Genomic DNA, 26,687 nt, shown 5'->3' with positions numbered 1-26,687 from the left:
CTCTATTAAATCCATCTCTGGAATAAAACAATCGGGAAGTACTTTTCAATTACCTACTCGCAAAATGTGATAACCAGTTGATTGGATCGAAAAAGTAGACATGCATATGGCAACCTTGTTCATCGATGGGCATACGTATGAGGTTCAGTTTAATTATTCCATACACGCTTAACACTTAAAGGCGAAAAGACTGAAACTGACCCTATCTAACTTAGGTGATACCACTACATGTTTCAGGCGACATTTATCCAATAACATGACCTACGCGATTTTTTTCTTTTTTTGCGATAATCCAAACTTCCTAGCATGCCTTTGAAATATACATTATCTACTGATAAATCAAGGTGAAACAAACGTGATTACTGCATTGTCATTTTTAACCGACCCTATGTGAAACCATTGTTGGCCGAACATCACTACTACACCACTAGTTTCTTCTTGATTAACGTACACCGACCAAATTACTAGACCAAACTCTTATAGACTGAAAACTGTTCCATTACACAGTTTGGAGGTCAAACTTTACATGTCGGGTGTACAGAATGTTCTAAACTGCAAACAGCAAAAAGATAAAAATCACTACACTAAGTTCAGAATGCAATTCTTCTTTTACTCTTATTCATGCTCCAAGTTCATTATTACACCAGTGAAATTAGAATGTGTACCTGTATGTTGGACAATAAGAACGAGAAGAAGAAGAATGATATCAGCAGCAATCAAACAGACAGCAGTAATACAGTAGTAGCACAGTAGCAACAAACAGCAACAGTATAACCACTAGTTCACTAACAACCAACAGCAGTTTCAACAACGATAAACCCACAGGTGGTCGAGCACCAACCAACAATCCCAGAACAGAGTAGTAAACCAGCAGAAAAACCCAGAATATTCAATGCAATAGTAACAGCAGTTCAATAATCACAACAGCTCGACGAATAACCAACAACAGCTTCAATAGCAATAAGACCAGAATCAATCAGCAGCATACAGAAGCCCAGAATACAGTAGTAATCCCACAGAGAAATCAGAACACCCTAATGAAATAGTAACAGCCCAACTAGATAACCGACTTGACAAAGATAGCTTGACAATCAGCAATATCCAACCAAACAACTAACCAGCTGCCTTTTCTTTTAAAGGGGCTGTCCAGTGTTAACTCTCGATTGCCAACCTTAGTCTCTTATGCAGTTTCAGACAGTATTTAGTTCACAATTTTTCTGGAAAAAAAATTTCTGTTTTCTTTCAATCTTTTTTCCAACCCCCCCCCCCATTAGTAAAAAAATGAGCTCATTTATAGGCCCAAAGGACCTTCACAGGACTGCCTCCTATCCAGACTTCCTCCACATACCCTTCAACTTCCCACGCCTAAGTATCTTCTTGATGCAAGTCATTTGGTTCCCCACTATAGCATGCTTGTCATATTGATTCATTCAAGAGTCATGGGATTTTATTAGATTATTTATTTTGACCCATGTTCCTGTGTTGTGCACCCCACTAATACTAGATTAATAGTATTTTTCATTAACCAATTGACAGGCCATTAATCCTAAGCATTTGTCAGTCTTTGACAAACCAAAATTACCCAACAAACCCCTGATCATTACTGCCTTGCCCCACCTTTTCATTCTGTTGAATCTGCCAGTTATAACTATGTGAAACCTAGTTCGAACCCCCACAACTAACAAACAATAACCTATAATTAGTTCACCACAACCATTCAACAAAAGTCAGACCATAAGAGTTAAGTTGATTCTAGTTGATTAGCGACTAATTAGTATACGACGATGTTACTCAGGTCAACTATACAAACTATTATATGAACAATCGATCGACAAACAACATAGACTAAACAGGCTACCAAATTATTTCAATACTCGGGACATTTAACAGGGAGTTCACGAAACTTAACTATTCGACGACATTAGTCGAAGCGAATAGATATCTCATAACATACACCTAACACTGAAAATAGAAAAGAAATCGACCAAATAAAAGGGTTTTTGAAGATGGGGAGGATTGACAGAAAAATAATCAAAAATCCAAAACAAATCTACGGACATACGAATAACACACAAACAGAAGGAAAGAAAAGAAAATTACCCCGGAAGCTTACAGCAAAACGAACCAGGCCTGAACCGGACTTGACTTTTAGGGTTCTTGAGCTCAGATTTGGGGTTCGAAGAGTTCTACCTAGATTCGACCGGAACCAAAGGCATCTGGGGTATGAGGGAGGCCAGGGGGTGTTGTGGTGTAAGTTTGGAGTCAGTTGGGTCAGATTTATGTTTGGCTCAAACCTTTGAATGATTATTCGAGACGTTCTAGGAAGATTCGAGCCAAACCATCACCATATCGGGGTTGAGGGTGGTCTTGTATCTTAAGGGTGTTAGTCTGGTGGTCATCGGCGTTGTTGCCGCCGGGTTTACATGAAAGGGGAGCTACGGTGGCTGCTAGGGTTTGGGGTGTTTGGGATTGTCTCTGGGAGATGATGAAACCGGGGGGGTGTTTGGATAGGGGGCGGGACAACAGGGTTGGGTTTATATATGACTTAGGGGTTTAGATCCTGGCCGTTGGATCAAGTGAGATCGATGGCCAGGATCTATTCACTAAAGAGGGACGACGCCGTTTGGGTGTGATGGTGGGTGAGACCGAATAGAGGAATGGACCGGGTCAGGTTAACGGATCTGGGGGGTGTGATCCTGGCCGTTGGATTGATTTAATCCAACGGCTCTAATAAAAAGGAGCGAAACGACGCCGTTTGAGGCGTCAGGAGGCTTGACCAAATTAGATCGGGCATGGGGCTGTTTTGGGCCTGAATTTGGGTCCACCTGGGTGGCCCAATTCCTATTTTCCTTTGTTTCAAACATCTTCTTTCTTTTTTTTTAATTATCAACACTTAAACAAAAACCCTAAATAATTTATACAATCAAAATTACACATATATTACTTAATACCTATAATTAAAACTAAAATCACAAAATACACAGAAACACACATGCATTTTTCGTGAATTTCTTTTAACCAAATTATGGTTAATTAATTCCTAGATGTACCACTAATTCCTAAGTGCTTGCCACGCGTATTTTTGTATTTTCAACTATAACAAGGTGAGCATTTACGGACAGAACAATTATCAAAATGTCACGCATATTCTCAAAATTGTACCCGAAGGTAACTTGTTTTATTTTTTAAATTTTTTATATTTTTCGATTTCTTTTGGAGTAGTTTTCCGTGAAGCAAAAATCACATGCTCACAAAGGGTATCAGCCCAGCCTTCTGTATGCATAAGATTCTCTTGGAAGAAGGGCACAAACCTTCTAGAGAACATCAACGAAGGTTGAACCCGAACATGAAAGAGGTAGTAAAGAAGGAAGTGATCAAATGGTTAGATGTTGGAATCATCTTCCCCATCTCTGATAGCAATTGGGTTATCCATGTCCAATGTGTGCCGAAAAAGAGGGAATGACTATTGTGCAAAATGAGAACAATGAGTTGATCTCAACTCGTACAGTCACGGGATGGCGGATTTGCATGAATTACCAAAAATTGAACACAGCCACCCGGAAGGATCACTTCCCCTTGCCTTTCATTGACCAAATGTTGGATAGGCTGACCGGGCGCTCACACTTCTGTTTCTTGGATGGATATTCGGGGTACAATCAGATATCAATAGCCCCCGAAGATAGAGAGAAAACATCCTTCACTTGTCCATATGGCATCTTCGCCTTTTGGAGAATGCCTTTTGGGCTTTGCAATGCACCGGCGACATTTCAACGGTGCATATTAGCCATTTTCACAGACATGGTGGAGGATATTATGGAGGTCTTTATGGATGATTTCTCCGTAGTGGGAGATTCATTCGAGGATTGTCTTCACAACTTAAGAAGAGTGCTCAAAAGATGTGTGGAGACAAATTTAGTGTTGAACTGGGAGAAGTGCCATTTTATGGTACAGGAAGGGATAGTCCTAGGACATCGAGTGTCCAATAAAGGAATTGAGGTCGACCATGCTAAGGTTGACGTGATTGAAAAACTACCACTGCCCACTTCAGTCAAGGCGGTGAGAAGTTTCCTTGGGCACGCCGGGTTCTACAGGCGATTCATAAAAGATTTCTCCAAAATTGCTAACCCATTATGCAAACTCCTTGAAAAGGATCACCCCTTTGTATTTTCTAATGATTGAAGGTTGGCATTTGAGGAGCTGAAGAAGAGATTGGTGACTGCACCCATCATTGTTGCACCCAACTGGGAGCAACCATTTAAGCTCATATGCGACGCAAGTGACTACGCCATAGGTGTAGTCTTGGGGCAGCGACAGGGTAAACTGATGCACCCGATTTATTATGCAAGCAGAACGCTGAGCGGTGCACAATTCAATTATACTGTGACGGAAAAGGAGATGTTGGTTGTTGTTTTGCATTTGACAAATTCAGGCCATACTTGATTGGCTCGAAAGTTATTGTTTACACTGACCATGAAGCAATTAGGTACCTGATAGTAAAGAAGGAATCAAAGCCATGCTTGATTCGCTGGGTTCTTCTGTTACAAGAATTCGATCTGGAAATACGTGACCGAAAAGGGACAGAGAACCAAGTAGCTGACCACCTTTCAAGGTTGGAAGGAGCTGAAAAGAAGGTAAGGGTTGAGGATATAACAGAGACATTCCCGTATGAACAGTTACTGGCAATGACAATGGAGGAGGCACCTTGGTATGCTGATATTGCTAATTATTTAGCAAGTGGTATTGTACCTTATGAACTCTCCTCAATTCAAAAGAAAAAGTTCTTTCGTGATTGTCAGTATTATTATTGGGATGAACCTTTATTGTTTAAAATATGTGTAGATAACATGATCCGGCGGTGTATCCCCGAGAAAGATCAACATTCTGTTTTGCAGGCTTGCCATGCTTCACCATATGGTGGACACTTTGGAGGAATTTGGACAGCAGCTAAGGTGTTGGAGTCAGGCTTGTACTGGCCTACTCTGTTCAAGGATGCCCATGCTTGGGTTAAAAGTTGTGATGAATGCCAAAGAACTGGCAACATATCTCGTAGACACGAGATTCTAATGACCACAATTCAAGAGGTGGAGATTTTTGACATGTGGGGGATTGACTTCATGGGGCCATTCGTCAGCTTGTATGGTAACAAGTACATATTGGTAGCAGTTGACTATGTCTCCAAGTGGGTCGAAGCAGTGGGTCTCCCGACCAATGATGCTAAGGGGGTACTAGGCTTTCTAAAGAAGAACATTTTCACGCGTTTTGGTACCCCAAGAGCTATACTCAGTGATGGCGGAACCCATTTTTGCAATAGAGAATTCGCACGGCTGTTGGAAAAATATGGAGTTCATCATAAAGTGGCCACTCTGTATCGCCCACAATCGATCGGGCAAGTTGAAGTGTCCAACAGGGAGATTAAAAGTGTCCTCACAAAAATAGTGAATGCAACAAGGACTGACTGGGCAAAGAAATTAGATGATGCATTATGAGCATACCGCCCAGCCTTCAAAACCCCAATTGGGATGTCACCGTACAAGTTGGTGTTTGGTAAGGCATGTCACCTCCTAGTTGAGTTAGAGCATAAAGCACTTTGGGCATTGCGGTAGTTGAACTTAGACATGGAGACAGCAGGCACTAACAGAGTCACAGGATTACATGAGCTCGAGGAATTCAGGTTCCAGGCCTTTGAGAGTGCTAGATTATACAAAGAAAGGATGAAATTAATGCATGATAAGCACATCTTGGATTGAAACTTCAAACCCGGAGATCTAGTGTTGTTATACGACTCGAGATTGAGATTGTTCCCAAGTAAGTTAAAGTCCCGATGGGCAGGACCCTTCAGAGTGGTGCAGTTGTTCTTGAGTGGAGCTGTAGAGATTGAATCAGAAGATGGGACAAAAAAGTTCACAGTAAATGGGCAAAGGTTGAAACATTACCTTGGCATGTCTGATGAAAAAGGGGATAGAGTGGTAATCACTTTGGGAGAGCCCCAGTACGCGAATAAGGAGTGATGATCAAATGCTTGCATCGTGTCGCGACGTTAAATCAGGCGCTGCGTGGGAGGCAACCCACGAGTGTGTTGATTAGCTATTCATGTAACTTAAAAAAAATCAGCACCCGGCCACGGTGGAAGGCAAACATTCTGCCTCAAATTTTCCATCCCACCACGACCGCGGTGGACCGCGGTAAACCGCGGTGAGGCGTAAACTTTCTGCCTCAGATTTTGAAACCCACCGCGGCCGCGGTCGACCGCGGTCGGGCCCAGGTAATTTTTATTTTTTATTTTTTTCCCGTTTTTCTTAATTCTTTTCCTCCTCTTTTAATTTTACAACCCAAACCCCCCTCTTAAACCCAAAACACGACCCCCTCCCCCATATTCCTAATTTCTCTCTCTCTCTAAACACTAACCTCCCCAATTCCTCTCCTCTTCTTCTTCTTGTCCTTCAATCACACCACCCTCATCTCCAATTCCTCTCCTCCTTCCTCTCTTAAGGTAAGATTCTAACTCTTCTCTCTCTTTTCTTTGGCATTGTGTTGTATTGTGTTGTAGTTTATGTAGTTTTATGTTGTGTTGAGATATAATTGTTGGTATACTCATTTTCTTCTTGTTTTTGCTTTTCCATTTTGTTTTTAAGTTTGCTTGGTGAAGGGGCTATGAATTGCATATTTGTACGGTGTTATTGGTGGGTGATTGAATGAAGTAAGTAAGGGGTGTGTTGGTGTGGTAGTATACTTATTTGGGGAGGAGCTTGGATGTACCCATGAGGGCTATATGTGTCTGGATAGTGCCTTACTCACAAGGTATTTGGGAAATTGCCCCAATGGAGATATAAGGAGCTATTGTGACATGGTTATGGTGAAGTCTGAGTAACCATCCATAGTCACATATTTTGCGCACTCACTAATAGGCGTTTCGTTGTATGACAGGTACAATAAGCTCCTCCAGGAAGAGACGAAACACCGGACCCTCCATCAGTGGACAGGGAAGCTCCTCACGATCTAGGAGCCAAGCCAGTACACCTCAATTCAATAGCACTCGGTTTGTATCCAGAGCAGCGGAGGATGGGTACAACCAGAAAGCAGCTAAGAAATTACAACCAGAGGTACACATTGATCGAACGGCTTTGGAGGTGGAATGCCCCAATATGTTTAATGAGCTACGGCGGTGTCAGCTGGACATCCTCTTCGAGGTACCGGTGGAGTCTAATGTTCAATTAGTAAGGGAGTTCTATGCGAACTTGCCAGAACATGAGAATGGGGTTGTGATGGTGCGCAATACCCCGGTAAATGCATCCCTTGACGCCATCCGCAGGGTATACAGGTTGCCTGTGTTTCGGGGTGAATTTGATCCTTATCGTACTTTTAGCGGAACACGGGAGTTGTGGGGCACTCTTTTTGATACTATATGTGTGTCGGACGGAGAACACCTATGGATCAAGCACAGAATTACTCTCAACTCCCACTGTCTGAATTGGGAGGCCAAGTGTTGGCTCACCATTGTCAACAGTCGATTACTGCCATCCTGCAACACGACAGATGTTAATCTACCACGGGCGTCTGCAATCCACTATTTTATGTCCCATAGTGATTTTGATGTGGCCCGGCTCATTCATGAAGAGATGTTCATTCGATCACCTAAGCTAACCAAGGGCCACTACTTCCCTTCGATGATCACCCAGCTGTGTCGTATTGCTCGAGTCCCTGAAGACCCTCGGGTTGATGGGAGATTACCACTAAAAGCCCCATTCTGGGCGAGAAAAATTAGAATTGGACGAGATCTGGTGGTGCATTTTGATGACTCTGATGATGATTCGGATGATGATGCTGAGGTTCCCCCTCCTCCGAGAGTTGATGTGGTAGGCCCATCACAGCCATGTCGGAGCACCCGTATGACAGCTTTAGAGCAGGATATGGCTGGGTTGCGTACCTCAGTCACTGATTTGGGTGTCCGTGTTGATGCGGTGGCCGAGAGGCAAGTGAAATCGGAGAAGAAATTTTTGGGCTGGTTGAGAGCGCTGGGACGTGCATGCAACGTGAACCCAGACACTGTCTCCGATCAGGAGTGAGCCTTCAAGGAAGTTCCTTAACCTCACCATTCTTTAAATTTTAAGCCATGGGGACATGTCTTCATTTTAAGTGTGGGGTAGGGATACTTCATTGTATGTTTGTAATTGTAATAATTGACTGTTTGATTTTGCTTGTTTTGTCTTGCTTTGATTGTTTTCATGTAGAGTAATAGTCATTAGGAAAGCTAAAATAGTAAGTGACTTGTCCCGATGACGGATCTCTTTCGGCGGGGTTCTTGAGGGACTATGTCGAGAAAAAAATGTGAAATATGGAGACTCTTCCTGATGACGGATCTGTTAGACAATTTTCTTGAGCGAAGTAGTCTAGAGAAAAGACCAAAAAGATTTTTTATTTTATTTTTAAGTAGTGTAGTAACTCCCCCTTGGTTTTTCTTTGGGCCACGGTTCTTTTCCAAGGGTTTAGCTTGAACCGGGTATGGGTAGTTTTTGTTTTTGATCTATTTAGTTTTAGGTTAGGATTAATGGGCCACGAGCGAAAATCGATTTTTTACACCTGAACACGATAGACACTAGAGTTCAACACCTAGCTTCATTGGTTAAATCCGGTTAGAGCACCTTAAAATTGTATGTTTGTATCTAACTTGAATACTCAAAAGAGAATGTCTTGATAACCCAATCCGTAGTGGGTCACGTGCCATGTGTGTATGAGTTTTACTGTGTTTCATGTTTCATATTTGATGCCTAGAACTTGCCTTGTGTGTTTGCAAAGCGAAATAGTAGTTTCTTTCAGTTTTAGAAGTGATATAGGCATTCTTGGTTGAGCCAGATATATAAAGTAACTCACCTGAATGCAATACATCGTAGTTAACCCCGTTGAACCTATAAGCCTATTTCTTTGGCAACCACATTGCGAACCTTACCCAATTGTTTGAATAGCTAGCCGTTTGAACCCTTTTACCTCTCAATAAGCACTTAAATGGTAATGGAAATATGCATAAGTAAAAGTGTGAGTTGGTGGTTTGGTTTTTGAGTGGAACCATTGAGATAGAGAAAGGATGTGGAATTTGAAGCATAAAAGAAAAAGCACCACGAAAAAAAAAGGAAAATATGGGTTATAAACATTCATAATGGTTGAAAAGTGGTGGCTTGTATAAATTGTACCTAATGGAAGGGGATGTTTTAAACAAATGAGGTGGAGTGTTGGTTGGCACAACTATGATCTTTAAGTTGATGTAATTGTATTAAAAAGTGCTTAGGGAGGTTAGTCACTATATCTAAATATATCCTACTTGTCCCTTAGCCTACATTACAACCAAGTAAAGTCATATTGATCTTAGACTGAATGAGCTTAATTAGTAAAGTATTACACTACGGGCAAGCCTACGGTGCATCTTTGTGGCATGTGAACGTTCTTTCTGAAAGTGAGCGAATTCTGTCTATCTCAGTTCCTACTTGTTTTAATTATCGTTATATGTGGAACTAGTCTCTTGTGTGATGTGAGGGCATGTGATTCACAAAGGAACGGTAAGTCTTGACTCTTGTATAGAGTAGTTTGAGTAAGTGCGGATGTGCATGGTACAAAAGGTTTGACTCTTTAGGTAAAGGTTGTTCACTACTAGGTGCAAATTTTTGTAAAATGTTCATGGTGTTAGTTGTTACAGGAGAAGCTTAGGGAAGAAATTTTGATGGAGTGTGGTGGATTGCTCGAGGACTGGCAATGATTTAAGTGTGGGGTGTTGATAGTAGGCTATATAGTTGATATTTACACCTTAATATGACCATACTTTGTTGTTGTTTTATAGATAAATTACCAACAAAATGCTCTAAATAGTGTTCTTTTATTTAGCAGGGAATATTATGAGAGGAAGCAACATGGAGTGTTTTGGAGGCGATAATGTGAAGAAAAACGCCCACTCGAAAAGTACCCGAACACAAAGAAGCATAAATGGTCTGGGCAAGAAGGCCACCGCGACCGCGGTGGCACTGCGGCTAACCGCGGCAGATTAATGAAGGGAGGCAGAAAGGTCAGCGTTCACCGCGGTCGACCGCGGTGAACTGTTCACGCAACTGGAAGTTTGAGGACCAAAGTGTAATTTCGGGGAAACTTTTGTAAAACCCTTATAAGCTTTAGAAACTCGCCCAACTGAAAAAAGGGCTAATTTTAGACTACTTTTGAAGGAAGAACAAGTGTGAGAAGAGCAACCAAATATTAGAGTTTTTCTATCTCCTTTTAATTCTTGCAATTTTACATTATGAACAATTCAGTAGTTCTCTCTTATTTTGTTATGAGTAGCTAAACGCTTATCTAGGGTTGATGGAACCAATTGTTGGTTGAAGTTTTGACTCAAGTTGTTATAATCGAGCCGGATTTACGATATGATTGTTCAACTACGTTTTGTATGGTGATTAATTGAATGGGCTCTTGATTAATCGTGTCTAATTACCTTATATTGCTTGAGAAAGAATATTAGATTAGATAGTTGTTGAACAACACCACTTTTGGGTAACTGAAGAGATTAATTACTTGAACTTAAAAGTGGTTTAGAGATAACAAAACTTTGGTGGGATAATTTAGAGTTGCATACTCATTGTCAGCTAGAGTAGTTCAAGAGAATGCTCTAGTAAATTATTGTAGTTGATCGAGAGATAATTACGATAGCCCCTAACCCTTAATCCTCATAGAGTATTACGGCGAGATTATAGCGGAAGAGTCAAGACCTAAACTAGCAATTGGGGAAATCATTGCCCTAGACCTTTTTACCATTGAATTATCTTTGTTTTAGCTTATTGTTGTTTTCAATAGTAGTTGAAGTAGTTAAACAAAAACCCAGTCTTTATTGATCAAAAATCTTGCATCTAGAGATTGATTGAGTTGATAATAACATTGCCGAAAAGTGTAATAGATAGGTTAGTTCCCTGAGGATTCGATTCCGGACTTAAAATCGGATTATATTTGCAGCGACCGCTTCGTCCTTTAAAGGGCATAGTTGGGCGTTATCAGGGAGTCTTTTTTTAAAATTAGATCAACGGGCAGTTCAAAAATGACCACTTGCTATGAAGCTTAATATTCAAAAGTAAAATTCATACCACAGACTAACTTGTTTGGGATTGATACATAGTTGTTATTGGTATAGATTGTTCATCGTCAAGAAATGGAAGAATTGTTGTCGAGAAAGAAACATTAATTCTTAAAAATATTTATCAGAAAGATTTGGTAGAAACTCCATTGCATACAACTGCATATGATGGTCCGCCACTATGTAGCTGAAATGGATGATGCTGATCTTCTTAGTGAGTTTCTCAAAAGAAGGTATTTTTTCAGTTAAGATAGGATGGGCTGGTCAGTTTTCGTACTGGTCATTCAAAAATAGCCAGCGTTTGTAAAGTCATTGAAAAATAGCCATTATTTTATTGTAACACGGAAAGCTCCAGCATAATATACTGGAGATCGGTGCACTTGTGTATGAACTTCCAGCATATTATGCTGGAACTCCAACAAGTGAAAAGTTCCAGTATAATATACTGGATATTGGAGCACTGGTACTCCACTCTCCAGTATATAGGGGTGTTCATAAAAATCCGAAAATCCGAACCAAACCGAAAACCAAACCAAACCGACCAAAAAAACCGATACTTTTTGGTTTGGTTTGGTTTTGGTTTTGAAATTTAAAAACCGATCAAATTTGATTTGGTTTTGGTTTTAATTAAAAAAATCGAACCAAACCGAATATAGGAGTAGTTATTTTAAATTTATTATTACACCTATATATATGTATACTTTTATACAAAGTTTTAAAAATTTTATAGTAAATATTAATTGTTTGCACTTTTAGTACAGTCCTTTACCGTTACATTCTAGTTTAATTGATAGTTTTTTTTTGTTAAGAGTAAGAATCTATTTCATGTTAAAAAACAATATATTTTTGATTGAGTCCTTAAATTATTCATCACTATTTGATTCAATTATCATCAATATATATTGGTAAATAATAGATTTTTCAAAGGGCAATTAATTTGATAGTGTTACGTTGAAAATGTGGTCGCCGAAATGTATGTTTGGTAGTGTACATCTTATATTTAAGAAAAAACCGACAAATAAGCGAAAAAATCGAAAAACCGACATAAACTGAATCGAGAAAAAACCGACTTAATTTGTTTTGTTTTGTTCTAATATTTGAAAAACCGAATTACTTGGTTTGGTTTCTTTTTAGGGAAAAACCGATCCAAACCGAAGCATGAACACCCCTCAGTATATTATGTTGGACCAGCATATTTTTCCGGATTTTGAACAGTATTTTCGTTCAGATTTACCTTTACATGAAAAGTAGCTATATTTCGATTACTTTTGAAACTGTGGCTATTTTTGAATGACCACTTGTAAATCTGGCTATTTTTGAACGGTGAATTCGGTTACTATACCAACAGCCTCCGGGCTATTTGTGACATTATCGGATGGAAAAGCTGAGTCCGCCTCTGGCGAAATACATTGGATATCTGAGAGAGGAAGGCTTAAATTGTCCTATTGTAATTTTGTGTGAAAAATAAGACTAGAGGAAATAGGAGGTTACAATCTCTAGAATTCCCTCTTGATCTAGATCAAGAATTATGCGCTTCAAGTTTAATTCTTGCTGCAAACAACTTATTAGTTGCCATGAGCAAACAAGTATTATTGAGAACGTTTTAGATTATTGATTTGCCTTCTTTCTTGACTTGAAACCTCTTTAGAAATGCATGAATATTTGGAGCTTGTGTATGAAGTTCTTGATTTCAAAACTCTCTTGCTGCTTGCTTCAATTTCTAATGATCCTTTGGTTCATAGACGACCCTTGTTTCTGATTGAACTCTACACCTGATACATTTGTTAAGCAAACTGAAACATATATCACTAATAAGAGCTAAAACAAGCACAAACATCATTTTAACACAATATGTTCCTGATTGAACTCTACAGCTGACCATTCTCAAAAACAGAGCAATTTTCCAACTGCTTCAGCTTAAGCAAGACCATAGACATTATTTGACATAAAAATAACTACTAGTAAAGATCAGATTCCTTGTGAGTATGAATCACACAATCTGATGATGGGTAAGAAACACAGGTGAGCAAATAGCCTTCCTCAATTTGATTATCATCCAGAAAAGACCCATCAGATTGATCAACAGATCCCGATACAATCTTCCCAGCGCATGTTGAGCAAGCACCTGCCCTGCAAGAATAAGGGAGTTCGACTCCAGCATTCTCAGCTGCATCGAGGATGTAAGTATCCGAAGGTGCCTCGAATTCATGCTCTACACCATCTGGACAAACCAACTTGACCTTGTACACTGCTGATGCTGATGCTCTAAAGGCACAGCTAGCTTTCAATCCAAAGGCTTTAGAAATGCTCCTCGCAGACCCTAGAGACGATGGGCTCTTTACAAAAACGCTCTTTCTTTGGGTCTGAGGAGCAATTTTTACCACACAGGTGGCAGGAAGTCTGACAGTTGACATGTTTACCTGATACAAAAGATAGCAGCTTAATTACTCAGAACACAGATTATTGAATTGATAGAGGTGCTAATGTTCAAGAAATAATGTCTTGTTGATGCTCAAATTCGATCAATGCACTCTGCAGAACGCACGCTGTTTAAATCAAAGTATTTAACTATTGAATCCAAATTCAAGATAAGACAAACGAAACTTGATTTTTTACCTTCACCAATTCATGTTGCATATGAAAAGTGGAAAAGTAAGTTATTACTAGGGTTGACATTTCTGTTTTGTTTAACATAACAGTGAAATACGATATGAAGACCTAATTATTAACTAACAACTCTATAGATTGACATAGACCTGCTATCTGCAAGCCCAAAAAATTAGAGAACTAGATTGACATTCAATAATGTGTGCCTGTGCTAAAATGAAAGAAATGGATACATAATTGTCCATTTCAAGATAACAAGGCATTTAAATGTTTGGAGCATTATGAGAAGAAGCAAGCGAGTGGCATTCTGCTCTTCACTCGAAGCTCCATAAAATAAACTAAGTTTACATTAAGATATATGCAGCTTTTCTAATAAATGTAAAGCTCATCCTTTGAGGGCCAATGGCTGTGAATGAAAGAGAAGACACAAAGATGCAGCTGACACACAATATGAAAAGGAAAAAAAAAAACACAAAGAGTTTCAATTCCATGTTATTTTGTTTAAACATGAAATCAAGCTTATCAACAAGAAAGGCATCAAACTGAATTTAGAATCGAAAGAATTACGAAAAGTTTGAAACCACCCAAAATCCAGCTAGCACTCAAGATCCAACCTTTAATCATATACCAAAATAAATTCACCAGGAAATGTAAAGGAAAAATTGACAACTCCAACAATCAAAAGAAGAACAAGACAAACCCAATTATCAGAACTCATATGCAAAGTATGACACGAAACATTTATTACAGGAACCACACAAGCCCAGAACCATAACCAATAAGTTTAAAATTATAAATAAATAAAAAAGAGCTTTTTTGTAAATTTGACAAAGAACAGTGCTTAAAGTTAAAGAAAAACCTTACAGTTTGAGGATTAAGCGGAGTTATCGAGGAAAGGCTCAAGAAGACTCCAAAGAGAGCTATGTGTTTTGGGATATGTTGGGAGCCTACAAGAAAATGTAGCCTCTGTGTGTGTGTGTAACGGCTTCAATATATACAAGGAAGATTACAGTAGTAATATGATACCCTAATAAACCTACCGCCCATGGGTTTCTGTTTCCCACTATATTCGAATTACAACGGGCGTTGTTACTTATTTGCCTTTGCTACTTTTTTTTTTTGTACTCTTTCCCTCAAAGTGCCTAATTTCTTTGATTCCATTTGTCTACCAGAACCGGAAAAAAAGTTTTGAATGAGCCACGAAAATATTGTTTTTGTTATAAAATAAAGACCGTAAAGTAAAAATAAGTATAGAGAGAAACTGTTATATTATTCGAATTCAAATTGATGTACATAATGAACTGAAATCTCTTCTATTTATAGAAGAAAGGAAGCTGTTGTGTAAGCTGCTGTGTAAGCTGCTATTATACCAGATATGGATAATCTTCTACCGGGGGTAATGTTTATTCATAACCGGGTACCGAAGTGATAAGCTTCTTCAAGAAGCTTATTTCCAATAGAGTACTAAATAGATAAACATATTTACGGCGGAGTCCCATATGGATAAGCTTCTTCAGGAAGCTTATTTACAAGGAGTACAAAATGAAGATCCATAATATAATATATATTTATAACACTGCCCCTTGGATGTTCATTAAAAGATATTGTGCCTCATTAAAATCTTACTAGGAAAAACCCTGTGAGAAAAAATCCTAGTGAAGGAAAAAGAGTACACATATTTAGTAATACGCATTGCTAGGTGGCTCATTAAAAACCTTATAAGGAAAACCCCGTGGGAAAAAACCTTTAAAAAGTGCATCGCGTATTTTACTCCCCTGATGAAAACCTTGTTTCAAATATTCGAGTCTCCGCATTCCAATCTTGTATATCATCTTCTCAAAAGTTGAATTTGTAGAGAATATTATCCACCACTATTTCAGATCGATTTAAATTAATCTCATCAAACCAAGATGCTGCTACAAGTCATTTCATTGAGTTGTTTGCAACCTGCCTGCACCAGCTGCATACTTGTAGAAAACTTCAATGGAGAACTAAATGGATAATCTTCTTCAGGAAAATTATCTACAGCGGAGTAATAAATGGGCATCCACAAAAATATTTTCAAAATACTCCTCCTTGGATGTTCATTATTATGTGCCTCGTTAAAACCTTACTAGGAAAAAACCCGTGGGAAAAAATCCTAGTCAAGGAAAAAGATTACACTAATAATATACATTGCAAGCTGCCTCATTAAAAACCTTACCAGGAAAAACCCAGTGGAAAAAAATATGAGCAAGGGAAAAAGAGTACAGTGCAGAGACTTGGGTATATCTGGACCAAGGAGTTCATCATTCTCTTCTGGAGGTAAGAACGGATCCGTAATCCGTGTAGGAAAAGAACTATATCTTCCTAGTAAATTAACAGAAAATGCTATGCCAGGCATTGTAGCATTAGCACGATATATTAGTGTACCAATTGCATTGAGATAGGGTACTTCGTGACCAAGGAGTTCATCATCCTCTTCTGGAGGTCGGAACAAATCCTTATCCACTTCAAGTGATCGAACAACCATTGGTGTACTCAATGGGTGCGCTTTGTCCATGTAAAAGCGTTTTAAAACCCTTGATGTATAAGCAGATTGATGGATAAAGATCTCGTATGCTAAATGTTTAATTTGCGGACCAAGACAAAGTTTTGTCTTTCCAAGATCTTTCATCACAAATTCTTTCTTAAGATATTCAATTGCCTTTTGGAGATCTTCTGGAGTTCCAACAAGATTTATGTCATCAACATAAACAGCAAGTATATCAAATTCTGAATACATGGACAAATAACATTATATATGTAACTTTCTTTCAGCAAATATTCACTGAGGCGATAATACCACATACTCCCAAATTGCTTTAAACCGTACAAAAATCTTTATAATTTGATCGAGTACATTTTCTGAGACTTTGAATTATATGCTTCAAGCATTTTAAATCCTTCAAGGATCTTTATAGAGATTTAATCAAATGAGTCATATAGGTTATGACTTGCATTTAAATGGCATGACATCTTCAGGTGTCTGGACTACAGGTCTGATCCTCACAATATTTTACAATATTGTGTACTATATTGTATCAAATATATCGTTGATGATTATTTTGTATCAGTTTGCAAGCGACATAACTTATTGAGATCTCATCACTTTCTTTATTTTCAGGTACCTGAACTTCTTTAGGAGTTTTATGAAATGTTATGTCGTGGCCTCCTCTAGAGCTTATTTCCTCTTATTATGATCATTTTGATCATTAGATCCTATCATTTTTCAAGAATTATTACCTTTGGAACTGCTTGGTCTACCACGCTTCATGCGTACAGTAAATTCTTTCCTTCTGGGACTTTAATTTTAATAGAAGCATTTGTAGCTAAAATATTATATTTGGTTTTGGATCATCACTTGCTTCTGGCATTTGACTTGATCTATCTTCTAAGTGATGATCATATTAATGATAATTCGATTCATATAGCATATTTTTCAGCTGTTTATTCTATTCCCCAAATGTTAGAAAAACTAACATATATTCCCAACCTTCTTTGGAAAACATATCTTTGTGCATTATAGTAGAGATTAATCATATACTACACATCAAAAGATAGTAAAAATATTTGGTTTTTGATCCTAAACCAATTGTGAGGGGAGGATTTATCATATATTGTTGGTCTGATGCATACAAGTGCTATTATATGCAATTTAGAAAATTTAGACCAACGCATGAAGCTTTGTTCTCATAAGCAATGGTTTTACCATTAATAGGAGTTATTCAATGTTAAACCAGCTTGGATATAAACCAACATCATCAAGATGAACTATCTTGATTTAATAATCTAAAAATTATTCTCATAACTGAGAAAAATAATTTCACATGCCAAACTGCAGGTTGACAATAATCGCACATGTAACCATCTCATATATGCATCTATAAGTGGTTCACATGATAGGTGAATGAGCCCATACTCACCTTTTGTATATTTCAGAACTAGGGATCTTAATCTCAACTTTAGCTGGTACAATCAATTTATTATGAGAACAAGCAACACAAGAGAATTCTTGAAGAATCATCTAGTTCTTCAGTATATGCTTATCTGAATTCTCAAATAGCTCAAAAAATGGCAAATGAAAATTCAAGTTTATCATGGCATGTGATATCTCTTAGTAAACTTCTGGTTTACTATGTCACAAACTTTTGCATTAGTAAACTTCTGATTTACTGTGGCTACGTTTGTATAAGTAAATTTCTGATTTACTGTAGCTGTTTTTGCATTAGTAAACTTCTGGTTTACTGTGATACATGATGTAGTACAAATTGAAGAATAAGGCAGGTAACTTCTCACATACATATTTACCCCCTTTGATTGTGGAAACATGAAGATTTTCAATCTTTCAATCATTTGTAGTCTCAGTATGATTGTCATTTGTATTAGTAAACTTTAAGTTTACTACAACATGTGTTTTGACCACAATAATATAATATGAATGACAAATTTGCATATAAGCTATTCGGGAGCCTTCAATTTATTTTTCACAATCAAATATTATTCAAATACTACTTGTATCATGTGTTTTCTAGACAAACAGTTAGCTCTTTAGGAGCTTTTGATAAATTTTGTACTACCAAATAGTGCTCAGACACTTCTGGTGTCATGAGAGAAAATCAAAATCAAATTAACAATATAAAGACAATTCTAATTTTATAAATGTAAGAAATTAAGAATTTCAGTATTTTTACCACCAACTTTGTGACAAATATCTCCTTCAGGGAGAAACACCATTAACATCTGAATATTTTGTATCAAAGCGGTAACCACATAGTCATTACATCCTTCAGGGAAAGTTACATGAGTTGTTATTTCCTTCGAGAAACTCGATAACTAACCAGAACATATTAATGTGGTTGTAGTAGAAAGCATTCTACAAGAATACTTTTGCCTTGGAATGATATTTAATAAAAAAATTCAAGATATTTTACGCACAACGGGTACGTGCGACAATGATCTTTATGCCACAAAAACAAGATTTATATCCTTTGCTATTATACCTCTTCAGGAGGTGAGTTGTGGTATTTCTTCATGCACTCCAAGGAATGAAAATGTGCTTCAAAAATAACTTTGAATAGCTTATTATTTTGTTTAAGCACATAAAGACACAGTTTGATAATATTTTTCCTGCTTCAGAAGAAAATTTCAATTGTGTTACTTTTTCAGGAGCAAATTTAAAATACGAAATATTGAGTATATATTCCCTCAATCATATTACCTCTTCTGGAGGTGAATTGTAATATATTCACATCAAAAAGCGTGTTCATATTTACGAGCTTTATTAATATTGTCACATTCACTTCAGGAATGGATTAATATTTATCAAAAGTTCTCATCCTTCAGGAAACGGAACATAATTATTTGAACGTGCATTAATCACACCAAATTGTGTGACGGCTTAGAACCTCTTTTAAGATATTGCTACTTCAGGAGCAAATCGAGACATGCAAGTAATATAGAGAAATTTTATCTAACTTATCTTCAATTGTAACCATAGAAAGCCTAAATTATCACTTCTGATGATTATAGGCATATACTACTTCTGGTGGTTAACAAAATTTAGTTACAATAAGATATACAAAATATAATCACTCCTAGTAGTTGTATATTTCTTGTAAACTCTGCTGGAGTTTAAATGGATCTAACAATGTTATCCACTTTGTAATCCTTTATTAAGATAATAAGGATGAAAACAAATACCAAAATAAGTATTGTATACGTAACACATAACCAAGCAGGCGATGATAAAGATATTAAATTATAAGCAAAAGGCTCAAATTAAATTACGAAAATTTTGCCACTCCAGATGTAAGTGATATCTACATCACTACTGCCAAGAAGAAAAATTTACCACCTCAAGGATATATTCAACCTTATGATGCTCGGAATGAACAAGATCCAACCACGGACGTAAGAGCTTCGCCTTACATCAGAGATGAACACTGAAATAGAAATTAAATTCGAAGTAAGTACTTAAAATGGCAGAGTCTCGTGCTAATAACGTGTTATAAAATAAGAACTTTAAAGTAAAGACAAGTATAGAGAGAAATTGATATATTATTCGAATTCAAACTGATGTACATAATGAACTGAAATCTCTTCTATTTATAGAAGAAAGGAAGCTGTTGTGTAAGCTGCTAATGCAAGTTGTTGTGTAAGCTGCTACGCAAGCTGCTGTGTAAGCTGCTACTGTAAGTTGTTGTGTAAGCTGCTACGCAAGCTGCTGTGTAAGCTTGCCTTACATCAGAGATGAACACTGAAATAGAAATTAAATTCGAAGTAAGTACTTAAAATGGCAGAGTCTCGTGTTGATAACGTGTTATAAAATAAAAACTATAAAGTAAAGACAAGTATAGAGAGAAACTGATATATTATTCGAATTTAAACTGATGTACATAATGAACTGAAATCTCTTCTATTTATAGAAGAAAGGAAGCGGTTGCGTAAGCTGCTAATGCAAACTGTTGTGTAAGCTGCTACGCAAACTGCTGTGTAAGCTGCTACGCAAGCTGCTGTGTAAGCTGCTACTACAAGTTGATGTAGCTGCTATTATACCAGATATGGATAATCTTCTATCGGGGGTAATATTTATCCATAACCGGGTACCGAAGTGATAAGCTTCTTCAGGAAGCTTATTTCCAATAGAGTACTAAATAGATAAACATATTTACGGCGGAGTCCCATATGGATAAGCTTCTTCAGGAAGTTTATTTATAACGGAGTACTAAATGAACATCCATAATATAATATATATTTATAACAGTTTTGCTATTTGTGTAAATATCCCAAAATTAATCTATCTAAAAAATCATATCTGGTGCTTTCTCCTTGTCTTTTTAAGTAGGTTCTTTAAAATAAATAAAAAAAAGTTATCAATCTTATGATATTGCTCTCTGCCTACAATCCTTTTATTAATAACTTTATTGTGTTAATTTGCTCTCTGCTCGTTCTATTATCGACAGACTTGATAATTAAGTTCTCGGTAAATTTCATTTTCTAAGAGTGTTTGACGGGTATACTTGTTTAATTTGACAAAACATCAACATTTTTTGTCATAACTAATACGTCTTCAAAGTCTCCACCGACTACTATCTTTTTGATAATTTGCTACAACCCATTATTCAGGTAAATCTTCAAACATTTTTACAACTGACATCTTCAAGATAAGAGGCAATTTGAGGGTGAGATTGGTTTCGACGGCCGTAGCAACTACACAACCAAGGGATTAATGCATGCATTAACTTTGGGTAGAATGCATTAACTTATGTATTAGTAATACTTTGTTTGATACACCTTTTCAACCTATGTATACCTAATACAAGCATTTGTTATATACATTATTTGGAATTATTCTAATGCATAACAAACCATGATATTAGCAATACCAAAGCTATTAATGCATGCTAATAATGCATGCATTAGCATGGCTATTATGCAATGCAGTTTAACTTCAAAACGCCACACCGAACAATGAATAAAAAATAATTTCTGCATAACTAATAATTAATTTCTGCATAACTAATAATTGCATTACTAATACACTTTTTTCAGCACTATTCTTATAGTACCCTACCAGACAACCCCTTATTGTAAATGGCCGGGTAAGCTTGCTCTCCTAAATATCTGTTGTCCATTGTTTATTTAGATGCCAAACGCATATAATACTGTAAAGCACTGATAGTTTTTCTTTTTACTTTCAGCCTACACGTAAAAATGCAAACTACTCGGCTGAAAAGATAAATAAGAAATTTAGAGAAAATGGCACCTAGGATGCTATGGTAATCACTGCTAACATCTTTAAAGAAGACAAAGTTGAAGCAAAACAATACCGAACAATGTTATAGTATTCAAACAGATAACCAGAACTACTACCCAAAAATTTCAAGAGTATCTATAGCTCACACCCAAAATGCTGAAAACTTCCAACAGCGAAACAAAAATCTCCTTAAAAGACACGCTGTGGCTTTCCCATGGTGCCCTTCAAGTACAGGCACCTTACCTGCATTGACAACCAATTACACCAGATTAGAACTAAATTGAACAAGGAATGGAATTAAAAAAACATTGCATTCAGTCCGAGAAGAATATAGCAAATCTATATGGAGATGGCTAAACTAGGATGCCAAATGAACTCACATTTTGCCAATTCTTTTTCAGCAACGACACTAGAAAATTAACACTCATTTGCACATTCTGGAAGATCTGTTTCTCCTCCATATCCAAGTTTCCAACAGCAACTCCCATGCAAAGCACCTTTTTCAATTGAAACTTGATAGTAGCTTTGGTCTCATTAACCTTGGATTCAAGTGACTCTTGGTGTGAAACAAGACTCGGAAACTTGCCTGCATTTACAGGGAACAGAGCCAATTGAACAAAAGCTTAAAGGTGAGCATATAGTCTGAAATAAGCCACCACAAGGACATTGAATAGTCCTGACAGTAACTAAGAGATGCAAGTTCTCCAGAATGAGAAAAGCAGCAGCCCTGAATACATACATTCAAAGCATTAAGAGAATCTATTAACTTACCCGCCTTGTTCAGGCCGGGCCCCAACAAACGAGGAATCTGCTTGATGACAGACTCTGAAGCCAAGAAAGCATGGTATTTCTTTGCAAGCTTCTTAACCAATTTCTTATTTTTGTTAAGCTTTTTCAAGCTTTCCACATCCATGTACTCCAAACCTATCTTTTCTGCCTGCAGAAATATAAGTGTTAATCGTCTTTTCAAAAACAAAATGAAGATTCAGGAAAGATTCCAACACATGTAACTTTTGGGGCAATCTGAAGTAGCCACAAAATTTCAAGAGTGAAGACAACATCAATAACAAAGGCTAAATGGTCGACATTAAAGAGCCACGTCCAATGAATCAAGAAAACAGACTTATGATGGATTTCCTCTCTAAACTATGATAACCACATCAACGAGCTAATTCACCAAGGATGTCCACCAAATGGAAGAAAAAAGGTCATTGAACAATAGATTCTTCTAAGCTAGGATGCACCTAACTTCCAAACTAATTGCATTTCCAAGATATGAGAAACTAGTATTGGAAAAAGCTAAAACTATCCCGGATTTATGTAGAAGAACTACACCAAAGAAACAGGATAAGTGCAGACAAATACAGCTAGTGAACACAACACAATCTCAGAGAAAGCAAAAGGCATATGTAATCATAGGTGAGCAAACGAACGTAAACATATTAGAAGCTTATTTAGTGACAAATCAAATCATCTCATTATTAAGCTAAATCACACAAGCAGTAGTCATTCAATCAGTAAAAGCTTTCACCATCAGTATTTGCAACTGTTAGCCTATCTGCAAATATTGTTTGAAATTGTCCGTGCAGTCATTGACACTAGTTAAAAAGTGCAGTAGGATTACCTCCTCAACGTGCTGAGCATCTCCAAGCATACAAATCTTCATTTTAGGACGAGGAATGTGGGGCAATTTAACGGACCCACTGAAACGTTTGTCCTTTTGGGGATCATAGTTCTTCAGCCCGATCTGGAGCTCAATAGTCTCAGTGAATTTTCTTTTCTTCTCTGCACAATCATTCTTAATCACAGAGATGGCTTCTCTAAGGGCATCGCTCTGAAGCTTACTGTAAAGGAATCATATCAAAGATAAATACATGTATTCAACAATACCATAAAAACTATAAGATCATCAAGTTTGCAATGTTCTTACAAACATATTGCTAGACAAACAAATTTTGCCACACTGTTTCAATTAACATGTTCATGTAATCTTCACTATCAAATAACCTATGATTCTCCAAATAAACGAAAGGATTTTGTAAGGGTATCAAAATAGATATCATTATTTTTTTCCGATATACATATCAAGCAACTCCAAATCTAAAAGAAGTGGAAACTTCCCCTTTAAATGAAGAACTAAAATAAACAAATATTGACAAATTCAGAAAAATCTGTCTCATAGTTTAATTATAAAGGCGACAATGTCAAATTATCGATCTGAAACTAGGTTGTTTACCAAAATGCACTCTAGGAAAGCTTAAATCAATTTTTGCTAACAAACGGAAAGTGCAGAAAAATAAATTATGAGACCAAACATGGACTGAGATAACATATTCAGAGAAGTAGATAACACATTGAGAACAGCAGAGAGAAGTTTGGAGCTTCAGTCATACCTCATGGCTCAAAATTCTTCTCCTTCAAACTTTACTGTCAAAAAAAAATCACAAAATAGAAAATTTTCAGCTTTATCAGCAGCTAAAAAAAAAGGTAACCAAATGCTTAATATCCTTAATCAGTAGATCCAAATTCAAAACCATAAGAAATGATGCATCTGTGTATATGAGAGAGAGGTGGATGCGAAGGTAGTAAGTTACCTGTAAGAGAAAACCCTCGATTAGGGTTTGGTTCAATGGATTGCTATGTACTTAAAGGGCTGCAAGTGGACCGGGGTCGAGCGAAATGGTACAAAAACTGGGCTATCTCAGCTGGCCCATTAATGTATGGAAAGCTAAAAACCCAAATAACCCCAATTCTTAGTTTGGTTTTGATCCTTTTTTTTTTCGTTCGTTTCAAGTCTTTCTTTTTATTTTGTGATTAAGGAGTACTAAATTGAAAATTATATTTGTCATGTTAATTTGTTTCTAGTTTGGTTGCAATTTCCTAATTTTTCTGAACATTAGATAGGACTGTATACAGCTAAAATCGGGCTATGATATCACACAACCCGTTTTGTGAAGGCTCGAGGCACAGTTCGATGCCCGACCCCGAGGGTTTCCATATGCTCGACTTCGGGACAGAGTAAATCGGCGGCTATGACGAGCGAGTGGGAGATTCCTAAGGCACGTGACTAAAGCTGACCAAGTCTATTAGGCTAGTTCAAGCCCGTACTGTGGTATTAAATGATTGTACCAGCAATATATATCTTTGTAATAAATGCATTTGTACTATGTTGGGATTCCCCCTGGTATATAAAGGGGACCCTTGTCATTTTGTAAAGAGGACACACAACATTCAATATAAGAACACAAGTGTACCATTTACGTGTGACATTCCATTTCTCAGGAAACGACAGGAACTCCACGGGGACAACATCGACAGTCCTTACTCGGATGAATCGATTCATCCACCCTAGGTCCCCATCTTCTTCATCATCGACAACAAAGGGCCTGGTGGATCGGCGTCGCAAATCTATCAGGCCTCGGCAATGAAAGGGTCGGTACAATCTAATGAGATGGCTAAGGGTAAACTCGAGCCCGACTTCTTCCACAAAGAACCTCATCATCAGCATTGTCCTCTAGAACGACGGGTGAACTTGTGCCAGGGTAGCCCGATATCTTTGACAGAAGTCAAGCATGACTCTATCGAGAGGGCCCAACGTGAAGGGGTACGTGTATACGTGTAAAAAACCCTTTGTATGAGCTGTGATGTTCTCTTCAGGGGAAGGTACCTGCAGTACCACCTCTTCTCCCCACCTGTTGTCTCTCCTCACTGCCTCGAGGTGTTCCTCTCATATTGGTAAAGTGAACCTTGATGAATGATCCCAGTGGCCTTCGACATTGGGAGGTCTCTCTAACGAAAGGTCCCTCCTCGAGACAGAATATCTTGAGGTTGGCTCGCCAGACGATGGCGGTGTACCACCAATTGAGCAGGAAGAAGAGGCGGAACCCTCCTCTTCTTGGTGAACGGATTTGGGCGTAGCAGCCATGGCTATGATAAAACAAGAGAAGGAAAATGAAAACTCAGGCGAAAACTTTGAGTTAAAATGATTGGAAGGCTGATGCAAGGAGGAAGAACTCTATGAAAAGGGATAGCGGCTCAAAATAGTAGAATCCTCCGAAAAGAAGGAAATAAACTCATATATAGAGCAAGCAGCGACTGTCCGCCTACCCTAATGGCCAATTAATTTCGACTAGGCCATTATCACTTTCGGAGAGATGTACCGGCAAGATCAACTCGATCATTTCATGACTGTGTCATACAATTAACACTATCGTACAACGTTCAAGAGATTAAAGACCCCCACATCAACCTAGTCTCGAGATGGTAACCGATCTCGAGGATCTCTACTACTATGAAAATAGGCTCTAAGGAGCCATCAATATCGTTCTAAGTCTCGAGATGGTCCCCGATCTCGAGTATCTCTGTCAAAATAAAAAAAATCTTAGGAGTTATTCATGTAAACCTAACTTCGAGGCGGTACCTTATCTCAAGGATTTCTGCTATTACAAGGGCGGGTCATTCACCCGATTCTTTGGCCCTCGAGCTACCTGAGCTCGAGCCAGTTTTCACTCGAGAATTACTAATAAAGCCCAAGGGCTATTTTCGCCTTCAGATCAAGTTGAACGCTCTCTCGGTTACTTTAGTCCAGGCGTATCCTCATCCGGGGTCTATCTATAACACCTTAGGGATATCTTCACTCTAAGTTCAAATCAAGTTTTTTAGGCCGCTCGAGCTCGAGCAAACTCTCACTCGGGGACTGTTTGTGAAAGTCTAAGGGCTATCTTTATTCTCAGATGTTCGAGCAAATTCTCCCTCGAGGACTATCAACGGGGTCTAAAGGGCTAAATATCGTTCTAAAATTCAAAGCCCCACCCTCACTCAATTCGAAGTCAGGGGTCCCAGAAGCCTAAGTTTGTATCAAGTCAATTTGAACTCAGTCCGAGGAACAACAAAGGGTTTCAGGGAATATCATATTAACCAATCAAGAACCGAGGGAATACCTACGCCCGGGTTCGGTGTTCGGACCGATCGGTAAAGTTGCATACTCAAATTCTCTACAAACGCAGACAAAAGGGAAATCCAGCGCAAATCAAAGACAAATTGAACAAACATTTTTATTAATAAATGATGATTACAAAAGCCCACGAGGGTTCCTTACACAGAAACAAAGAAGCAAAAATAACATCTAAAAGTCTAATCTATTCTTGGAGGTACATCCTCGGAAGCAATATCTGCGAGAACCATTTCCTCGGGGACCCCATT

General features: G+C 37.9%; 2 protein-coding genes across 3 annotated transcripts; both read right to left on the bottom strand.

Annotated features, from left to right (window-relative positions):
* Positions 1-12,881: 12,881 nt before the first annotated feature.
* Positions 12,882-14,694, bottom strand: LOC104250181 (ferredoxin, root R-B1-like). 2 transcript variants are annotated; one of them, XM_009806752.2, is made up of 2 exons: positions 14,573-14,694; positions 12,882-13,521 (listed from the first exon to the last, which is right to left on the bottom strand). In XM_009806752.2, the coding sequence occupies exon 2, from the start codon at positions 13,513-13,515 to the stop codon at positions 13,060-13,062; it is 456 nt and encodes a 151-aa protein (XP_009805054.1). In that variant the 5' UTR covers positions 13,516-13,521; positions 14,573-14,694; the 3' UTR covers positions 12,882-13,059. The 2 variants fall into 2 exon arrangements, with proteins under 2 accessions (XP_009805054.1, XP_009805055.1); XM_009806753.2 differs by having other exon boundaries at positions 14,568-14,685.
* A 6,806-nt stretch (positions 14,695-21,500) lies between these two features.
* Positions 21,501-24,132, bottom strand: LOC104250182 (large ribosomal subunit protein uL1z-like). The gene is made up of 6 exons (XM_009806754.2): positions 24,080-24,132; positions 23,879-23,912; positions 23,110-23,329; positions 22,257-22,422; positions 21,866-22,071; positions 21,501-21,728 (listed from the first exon to the last, which is right to left on the bottom strand). The coding sequence occupies exons 2-6, from the start codon at positions 23,881-23,883 to the stop codon at positions 21,675-21,677; spliced, it is 651 nt and encodes a 216-aa protein (XP_009805056.1). The 5' UTR covers positions 23,884-23,912; positions 24,080-24,132; the 3' UTR covers positions 21,501-21,674.
* Positions 24,133-26,687: the final 2,555 nt, after the last annotated feature.

Source organism: Nicotiana sylvestris, chromosome 6 (genome assembly GCF_000393655.2).
Source record: "Nicotiana sylvestris chromosome 6, ASM39365v2, whole genome shotgun sequence".
NCBI lineage: Eukaryota > Viridiplantae > Streptophyta > Magnoliopsida > Solanales > Solanaceae > Nicotiana > Nicotiana sylvestris.
This window is presented reverse-complemented; position numbering and strand designations above follow the sequence as displayed.